This window comes from Orbicella faveolata, unplaced genomic scaffold (genome assembly GCF_042242905.1).
Source record: "Orbicella faveolata isolate gen_17 unplaced genomic scaffold, um_ofav_v1 contig_1, whole genome shotgun sequence".
NCBI lineage: Eukaryota > Metazoa > Cnidaria > Anthozoa > Scleractinia > Merulinidae > Orbicella > Orbicella faveolata.
In genome coordinates this window covers 26075561-26085722 of record NW_028301536.1, presented here as the reverse complement: position 1 = coordinate 26085722, position 10162 = coordinate 26075561, and the positions used below count along the sequence as shown (strand labels likewise).

The 10162-nt window shown below is 41.0% G+C and overlaps 1 protein-coding gene and 1 pseudogene across 1 annotated transcript; one reads left to right on the top strand and one right to left on the bottom strand.

Annotated features, from left to right (window-relative positions):
- Positions 1-2837: 2837 nt before the first annotated feature.
- On the bottom strand, positions 2838-4441 carry LOC149118549 (beta-2 adrenergic receptor-like; annotated as a pseudogene).
- A 2555-nt stretch (positions 4442-6996) lies between these two features.
- Positions 6997-8158, top strand: LOC110043554 (melanocortin receptor 4-like). Its single transcript, XM_089297728.1, has one exon. It carries the CDS (start codon positions 7017-7019, stop codon positions 8124-8126), a length of 1110 nt encoding a protein of 369 aa, XP_089153854.1. The 5' UTR covers positions 6997-7016; the 3' UTR covers positions 8127-8158.
- The last annotated feature ends 2004 nt before the right edge of the window (positions 8159-10162 follow it).

Sequence of the window (10162 nt, the reverse complement as noted above, 5' to 3'; positions counted from 1 at the left end):
AAATGACTGAAAAGTGGGGTCAAATCCAAGGGAAATGAGACTTGGTTCGAGTTAGCGGGGGAGTTCGAGTTATCCGAGTTCGAGTTATCGGGGTTCTACTGTATATTTTACTGACTATGCCCATAACCAACCCGTGCGATAATCTCTAGTCTGTCGATTTAACTTAAGGACAAGGTTTTAACAAGTTAAGTTTCAAGTCCCTTGAACTTGAAAATAGAGCACCATCCATACAAGCCGTGACCTTTGCACCTTTGTTGCAAACGTTGTATATAACTGTAAAAATGGTTCGCTCGCGTCCAACACATAACTCCAGTGAGTGAATGCATTATTAAAGCCAAGTACTTCTCCAAACATATCAAGCTGACCGTTGCTCACATCTATGCACCCACAGTAGATGCAGATGAAGAAGTGAAGGATGAGCTGTACCTGAAAATACAGGGGGTACTGGATAACAGAAACATGCATGACATGCTTCTTGTCATTGGAGACATGAACGCCAAAGTCGGAGACTACAACCGAAATTATGAAAGGATAATGGGCAAGCTTGGGCTGGGAGAAAGGAACGATAATGGGGATAGAATGTGCAGATTATGTGACATGAACGAAATAGTCATGACAGGAACACCGTTTCCTCACAAGAACTTGCATAAGGAGACGTGGGTAGCTCCAGATCGAGCGACCAGAATCACATAGACCACATACTAGTCAATAAACGATTCAGGAATTCAGTGAAGGACACCAGAGTATACAGGTCTGAGGACATCGGAAGCGATCATTATCTTGTCTGCTCGAGAATCAAACTGAGACTGAGAAAGCAACCGAACAAGCCTCGGAGTGTTAGAGGTAAATACGATACAGTCAAGTTGAAGAATGAAGACAATCGGAGAACGTATACCATCACTTTGAGAAACAGATACCAAGTGCTAGAAGATGAAGGGCCAGAAGTGGCAGAAAATGAAGAGGCAGAGCGCAACTGTCAAATGATGGAGAAGGCGTACACAGAAGCAGCAGAAGCAGTCTTAGGTAGAGCAAGAAAGAGGAAACCATGGATCAGCGAAGAATCCTAGGACCTGGTGAAGAAGACCCTATATGGACTAACAAAGACAATCGGCAATGAAAGACATAGGCAGAACACAGCAGTACTGGATAAAAACGGAAACCTTGTAAATGGAGAAGAAGAAGTACAGCTAAGATGGACAGAACACGTCAAGGAAGTGCTTGACAGAAAAGAATAACAAGTTCAATAACTGTTGATAATGAGAGCGAATTCAATGAGATGATAGCAGATATTTCACTACTGAACCTACACAAAGCGAAGTTGAAGTAGCAATTCGACGGTTACAAAATGGGAAAGAACCAGAAATTGATTCCATCACGGCAGAACTAGTGAAAGCAGACATGGAGCTCTCAACAAATAGGATACATCAACTGTTGAAGAAGACATGGGAGCATGCGAAGATCCCAGTAAGCTAAAATAGAGGGTTTTTCATCAGAGTAGACCTCATGCAAAGAAAAGAAACTTTAAAGAATAGAAGAACTGGCGGAGCATAACCCTTCTGTCCATCGTAGGGAAAGTATTGGCGAGGATTCTCATAGACAGGATAAGATCCGGAATTGACTGTCTGCTGAGAAAGAAGGAGCAAGCAGCGGGAACAATCGAGCAAATTCTCATATTGTGGAATATCAGTGAAAAGGTTAACGAATGGCAAGCGACAGTTTATCTGAACTTCATAGATTTTGATTCTATTCACAGCGAAAGCCTATGGATCATCATGAAGAAGTATGGTATACTAGGGAGGATCGTGAGAATGACAAAAACCTATGAAAATTTCCAGTGTGCGGTAGAAGATCAAGACAGAACGTGTGCTCGGTTTGATGTTAGAACTGGTGTCAAGCAAGGATGTAACATATCGGAACTTTTATTCCTGATCGTCATACATAGACTGGGTAATGAGAAGAACAGTTGGCCATGGAGAGAGAGAGAGCGGGATCAGCTGCAGGTTCACAACGAAACTTGATGACCTAAACTTGCTGATGATGTAGCACTGCTGTCCTCCACAGAGTGCAGATCCAGGAAAAAACAGCAAGATTACAGGAGGAGGCAGGAGGGGTGGGACCTAAGAACAATAGCCAAAGACCAAGGTAATGAGGATTAATGTAAAGAACCATGGCAAGATCAAAGGGGATGGACAAGACATCGAACACGTACACGAGTTCACATACTTGGGTGCAACGGTCTGCAAGGAAGTAGGAGGTATAAAAGATCTGAAGAACAGAATCTCGAAAGCCAGAATTGACTTTCGTCCGTCTTAAGAAGATCTGGAGGTCCATCTACATCTCAAAAAGACCAAAGGTGCGATTGGTCTTCGTATGGCCTTCACTCTTTTAAGTATTTTGCTTGCAAAACTTGGAACTCTCTACCTTAGAACTTTAGAATGGAACCTAATTTAACTGCTTTTAAACGTCTCATAAAAACAGTCTCCTTTCAGGTATAATTGCTGATTACTACACTAATTGTTTATTTTATATATTGCAGCCAAACATAATTGTTAGTAGTAGTACTTTTTGTTTTTATATTTGCAATGTTTATTTTCATCGAAGATATTATCTCTTTAGAAACCTCTAAATTCGAGTCAAAATAAAGTTATGTATGTATGCATGTCAATCACTGAGAAATCAAAACAAAGAGAACTATTACCTTCACGGCAAGAAACAAAAGCGTGTGTAATCTAACGCGATGTCTAGTCAGGAGAAGCGCAGATTTGACCTACAAAGTATTGTTACAACGGTTCCCTACTTGGTTATGAAAGTACCTTACTGTTACAAAAGATCCTTAGTCGCGTTACAAAAGTTCCCTTTTTATTACAATAGTTCCCTAGTTTCATAACAAAAGTTCCCTTTCTACCGGCTCTCACTCTCCATCTCTCCCTTGTTTGGGGAAGACCCTAGGCTATACGTCCCTTCCAATCTTCATTTCCCTTCCTCCCTAACCCTAAGCTCCTTGACATGCCCTGCTCTTTGGTCTCCGCGGTTAAATAACAATTTATTTCTTATTTTTTATTTATAACCCAGGTCTCTACTAGGAATTAATAAAACACGTACAATAACATGTAACATAATAAAGAGACTTTGTCTAATGACAAATAATGGCTACCTTATGCAATGTATGCGTGCCACACGGTGTCAAATTCTTTGTTTCACTCAAGTGACTTCATTTACCTGTTTTGCATTGCTTTACAAAGTACTGTGCTTCTCCAGCAGGAAATAACTGGATTAAGAAAAGAGTTTAATATGATAAAAGACCTTTCTAAAGTAGATGGCAATAACCTATCTAACATTTTCTTGTCAGCTGGTAAAATTATGGATAATAATGCAGACAGTAATCCAAGTATATAACACATAAATACTCCACCTATAAAAATACCGGTTGTTTTCCAAACTTTCTTTTCTTCAAGAAACTTTGCAGTGATCTCTCGGAAAGGTTGGGCAGATTTAATCTGAGTCAAGTGACGACGACAAACAAAATAAACCGATCCATGACAGTAAATAATCACTAATAAACTAATGGCTGACAAGGTTTCAAATAACCTCGTAGATTCTACTAGTTCAGGTGAAACCCTATTAATGACGTTAAATGTTACTGCAATAAGCCAGCTACATGCCACTGCTACTGTTATGCGGAATTTGGTCACGATCGTGTGATATCGCAACGAACATTTCATCGCTACAAAACGATCTGCAGTAATAAGAACCAAATGAAAAACTGATGCAAGGCAAACGACGACAATGACATTTGGTGTTATGCTATATAATGTACCATACACGGAAAGCAATCCACCTGCCAAGCGAGAAATCTCTGTTGCGATGAACGCTGGTTGGGAAGTCAATCCCATCGCCAAATCTGTTCCTGCCAAACTGGCCAGCAAAATGTTACTCCTAGTTTGAAGCCTTCGTTTGGTCTTGATCGCCATAATAAGAAGTGCGTTCAGAAGGATAACCAGAGGGCATGCTATCAAAAGTATGACGATGGCCAGTACTTTAATCAAGTCGCCTATAAGGGCATAGTCCACATCAGGGGCAGTAGAATTTGAAACAGAGATGTTCCGAAGAGCAGTCAGTGGCATTCATTTCAGTGCTCCCTTCTCCGGAATGTAGGGACGTGAGTTGACTAGTATGATCACTGCTTGTGGACATGCGCTGGTTGCTGGTTGATCCTGATTTGATATCTGGCTTGGCAATACTGTGCGATGGAGGTTATCCACGGGAACGTTGTTCGGTCTCTTACCTATGGTGACGAACAACAGTGATAAGCAAACCCGTCGGCCCATACGCTTTAGTTGTCTTAAGATGAAAATCAGTTTCTAATCTTGATTTTATTTTAGGTATATTGTCACTGCAGCGATTACAAAACGGACAAACAGGGATCCACACAATCTTACATCTATTAACAAAAACTTCAAGGCGCTTTCGCCACCTGACAGAATTCTCACCGGAGCTTATGAAATCCGGGATTTGATCTTTACAAATATGAACAATTTAATCAGAACTCAGGACGTTTTGTACTTGTATGATGAGAGCTGGACACCTGATGTCATTTCTGTTAATACTGCCACCTTAAGCACTTCTGATTGGTTGGAGGTAGATCAATTTATCCCAAATTGTATGGATAGCTGAAAAATTAAATTTAAGTTGTATCGGCCGCATTTGAGCAACGGACTTACTTCTTGGTATGAAAGCGAACATATCTATGATAAAACTTCCAGGTTTGTCATTTAAGACAAACAAGACGCTACTTATGGGAAGCAGCAGTAAACAAAAAACACGAAGAAAACAACTGAAACTTGGCTTCGCTTACACTTCAGCTGATCTGATATAAGCTTGTATTTACGGTTGCCGTATTATTTAAGGGAAATCGGTCTTCCTTTGGACGGATGAATTGTATATATGCATTGATACAGTCCGATCTGTTCACGCATACAATTAATTTCTAAATGTTTCTCAAACAGACCGGTTTCCTTTACTAATTCCTTGGTAACCTGTCCAAATTTGACACCCGTTATTAGCTTTGCAATACAGTGAAACCTCTATTAAGCGGACCCCCAAATAATTTTCGCGAAAAGCGAAACGCTATGTTTCAAAATTGAATCAGGATTAAACAAACGAACAAGCAAGCATATGGTTCGATATTGAATGAATTTTTTCTGTCCTTAGACATCGCATATAACTTTCTTTCATTCCTAATAACCAAATTCTATCACACTCAGCGGTGTTAAAAGCATCGATTTTTGCCCTCTCGTCCGATGCGCTGGAGCAAGGCCAAAGTAGTACTAAAAAAAACATTTTTTTTCACGACAATCTAATTCATGTGGATGTTAAGTTTAAATGGTATCTGGGGGGTCTCGTTTGACTCTGTAAAGCTAATAAGGGATAACTGTACTAAGGGAATTATTCTATACTTCAGCGTGAATTCAATTACGTTCATTCATCGATGAGAGGAATGGCATTTTAACTACAGTGCAAACCTTATTGAAACAGAAAGCATCCGTTCAGTAAGGAAACAATTCCTGAAAGTAATTTTACAGAGGAATTAATTTAAGTCCCTCGACAGATCACAAGTTTTGCTAATAACTAACGAATCACCCTACCAATAACGCCACGATACTGCGAAAGTGTTTTAATTCTAGTCAGGGATATCTGGTTGCCTTCTGTTCTGACAATTTCTGATAGTTATTTCTATCATTTTCAGTGTCAAATATTATTGAACTTGAACGATGTATCCATATATGATGTGCAATGAACGACTACAACATACTGAAGTAAAACCAATTTTATACATACTTCACAGAAACAATGTTGCCGAACTCTGTTGTAAGCTCTGCAAAATTGGAAAGTTCTACTGCTTTAAAAGCTTTGATTTACATAGATTACATTTTAGATAATGTTATGGCTGTTAAATGTACAATTGAATCATTTGCATATTACATTATAACAACTTAATTAAAACCTGCTAAATCAATAACATAAAAATGCTCCACTTTGCCGACTGTTGCCAGTCACCACTCACACTCCCTTCCTTCTCTTGTCTTGATCGCTTTTGCTTGTTCGTTTGTTAAATTCTGATACAATTTTGAAACATACAGTGTTTTGGTTTTCGCGAAAATTCTTTCATATATTGCAAAACAAATAACGGGCGTCAAATTTGTACAGGTTGCCAAGGAATAAGTAAAATATGCGTGAACAGATGGGACGTTTTAATAATTTCCACCGGAGTGCCTGGAAATCGGTCTGTTTGAGAAATAATTAGAAACCGGACTTTTCAGTAATTGCCACGAGTGGAAATTAGAAAAAGGCCGATCTGTTCACGCATACAATTGATCTGTCAAAGCATACAATTAAAGCACCCAAAAAAGACCGATTTCCTTTTAATAATACGGCAACCGTAAATACAAGTGTAAGTCAGAGAAACAGAGGCGAGTTTCGGTTACTTTCGTGTTTTTGTTTACTGCTGCTACTCGCGAAAAGCTTATCCTTGGGCTGAAACGGCAAACCTGAAAGTTTTATCTGAGACATGTTCGCTTTCATTACCAAGAAGCGAGTCTTTTGCTCAAATGCGGCAGATACAACTAAAATTCAATTCATTCTGCTTTCGATACAATTTGGGATAAACTGATCTCCCTCCAACCAATCAGAAGCGAGTATTTACGGTAGCAGTATTAACAGAAATAACATCAGGTGTGCAGCTGTCATCACACAACTACATTAGTGTAATTCTGTGTTTTAGTAGCGTAACAACGTCCTGAGTTCTGAGTAAATTGTTAATATTTCTAAAGATCAAACCTGACCTTTATGAGCTCCGGTGAGATTTCTCTCGGTGGTGAAAGCTCCTTTAATTTTTTGTTTATAAATTTTAAATTGTATGGGTGCCTGTTTGTCCGGTTTTTAATCACTACATTGACAGTACACCTAAATTGAAATCAGGATTAAGAAAAGTTTTCATCTCATGACTACAAAGGCATATGGGCCGATGGGTTTGCTTATCACTGTTGTTCGTCCCCATAGCGTTCCCGTGCATAACCTCCATTGCGCAGTATTGCCAAGCCAGAGTCAATTCAGGATCAACCAGCAACCAGCGCATGTCCACAAGCAGTAATCATATTAGTCAACTCACGTCCCCACATTCCGGAGAAGGGAGCACTGAAATGAATGCCAACGACTGCTCTTCGGAACATCTCTGTTTCAATTCCACTGCCCCTGATGTGGACTATGCCCTTATAGGCGACTTGATTAAAGTACTGGCCATCGTCACACTTTTGATAGCATGTCCCCTGGTTATCCTTCTGAACGCACTCGTTATTATGGCGATCAAGACCAAACGAAGGCTTCAAACTAGGGGTAACATTTTGCTGGCCAGTTTGGCAGGAACAGATTTGGCGATGGGACTGACTTCTCAGCCAGCGTTCATGGCAGTGGAGATTTTCCGGCTGGCAGGTGGATCGCTTTCGGTGTATGGTACTTTATTTATCGTGGTGCAAAGTGCCAGGATCGTCCTTTGTCTTGCATCGCTTTTTCATTTGGTTCTTATCAGTGCAGATCGTTTTGTGGCGATGAAATATTCGTTGCGATATCACACGATCGTGACCAAATTCCGCGTAACACTAGCAGTGGCATGTAGCTGGCTTATTGCAGTTATATTTACCGTCATTAATAAGGTTTCACCAGAACTAGTAGAATCTACGAGGTTATTTGAAACCTTGTCAGCCATTAGTTTGTTAGTGATTATTTACTGCCATTTATCGGTTTATTTTGTTTGTCGTCGTCATTTGATTCAGATTAAATCTGCCCAACCTTCCCAAGAGGTCACTGCAAACTTTTTTGAAGAAAAGAAAGCTTGGAAAACAACCGGTATTGTTTTAGGTGGAGTATTTATGTGTTATATGCTTGGATTTCTTTCTGCATTATTATCTATTATTTTACCAGCTAACAAGAAAATGTTAGAGAGGTTATTGCCATCTATTTTACATAGGTCCTTTATCATGTTAAACTCTTTTCTTAATCCAGTTATTTACTGCTGGAGAAGCACAGTAATTCGTAAAGCAATGCTGCAACTTTTAAAGAAATCAAGGTAACTGATACCACTTGAGTGAAATAAAGAACTTGACACCGTGTGGCACTCGTACATTGCTTAAGGTAGACATTTGTAGACAAATTCTCCTTATTATATTACGTGTTAATGTACTTGTTTTATTGATTCCTTGTTGAGCCTGGGTTACACATAAAAAGAAGAAATAAATTGGGTGATATTCACAGAGAACATTTCCTGAGAACAGGGCATGTCAGGGAGAGTGTAGCTTTAGGCGACAGAGTGTAGCAAAGAATAGAGGTGGGGGGGGGGGGGGGGTGGTGTGGGTTAGGAAGTGAAGAGTAGGCTGAGGTCTTCCCCAAACAAGAGAGAGAGATAGTTTGTAGCTGAACTATTCGTCCACTGTTTCCACGGGACATGGAATTGGAATTTAGAAGTGTTGGGTTTTGTGGAGGGTGTGAGACTTGTGAACCCGGAAGAGAACCCTCACAGCAAGAACGAGAATGAAAAAGAAAGTCAACAAATATAACGCCAGAAACATTGCTTGCTGTTGGTGTGGTAGCTTGCGTGCCTTTAGGACCACCGGGAGCTGTGCCAGCTATGCCAGCGGGGGCTTTCATACCTCCGGCAGGTTCAACCATGCTGGACAGGTCTAGGGTAAGGTGCCAGACGAACTTAGACATCCTGGACCTCCAGGTTGAGGGTTGGGTGTAGGGCTGACAACCGCAGCCGTAAGAAACTAAATTGTACAGAAATTTACTCCAGAAACCAAAGCTGTGGCAGCAGAACAACGAAATCCACGCAATTGAACTAATGACGGGTGTTGGCCATACTCATCTGGGAACCGGAATCGCGAGAGCCGAGGTTCAGTCACCAACGGAAAAGGTTCAATGTTAGAGTTGGCCTGTGGAATCTACGCACCATGCATACGATGCATCAAACCTGCAAGCTGGCGTAAGTCGCAAAGGAGATAGACAACTGCAGAATGGACATCCTCGGGATAAGTGAAGCAAGATGGAGAGGATCAGGAATAGTGAAGGAAAGATTTAGACACACGGTGATACACTCTGGGCGATAGGACAACCAACACGCAGAGGACGGGGCGATCATCACGTCAGACAAAACAGCGAAGGCATTGATGGAGCAGAAGCAACTGTGGAAAAGACTTATCATGGCTAGATTCAACCCCAAGTGCACCAAGCTCACTTTCACCACGTTCTACGCACCCAAAGAAGATGCTGAGGAAGCCAAGAAAGATGTCTCGTACGACCATCCACAGCAAGTCATTCCAGAGGTATCATCGCATATGCTGTGTGTGATTGGATAATGATTTCATCGCCCGCGTTGGGAAGGACAATGAAGGCCGTAACAAGATCAACGGACACAGACTCTGCGACTTGTGCGAGGAGAATACCTTGGCCTTTGGAGGAACTCTTATTCTGGTAATGGCTCTATGCGCCGAAGAGCGAGACGAGGATTTTGTGAGTGAGTGAGTAAGGGTCAAATGAATTTTGGTTGGAATTTAACATACGCAGGGATATATTTCCCCAGACGAGATTTGTGTTTTTGTTCTTTGTGATGAAGAGATTGTTTCAGAGAAGATTCTTGGTCATTACAATCATGTGATCAGACGTAACTCATCTGAAAACGTGATTTTCAATAAAAGATCTTATGGGTTGTGAGCGCCACATCGCCACATCACCATAGCGCTTGAGTCTTGCGCTACGATTTTGAAATCTACTCGTAATCTTCTGGGCGCTTCTTCTTCTGGAAGTGATTGGTTGAGAGGGAATGAAAACCTGCCAAAGTGTGCTCATGATCATCGTCGCTATCCTTGTCCCATGGTATCCAATTGGAGTAGCCGCGTACGAGCTGAGCAGATCGGGAGGAAAAAAATACACACATCTGATGTTGATCCTCGCTTCCCCCTTCTACCTCTGGCTTCTTCGTATGACTCTGGAACCACTAGTGGCTAGCATATCATACGTCGGATGGACAATAGTGTTTGGGTTTTGCACCTATGGAACTGGGGTCCGATATGCATTACGAGAGAAATTTGCAATCAATTGGTACATACATATA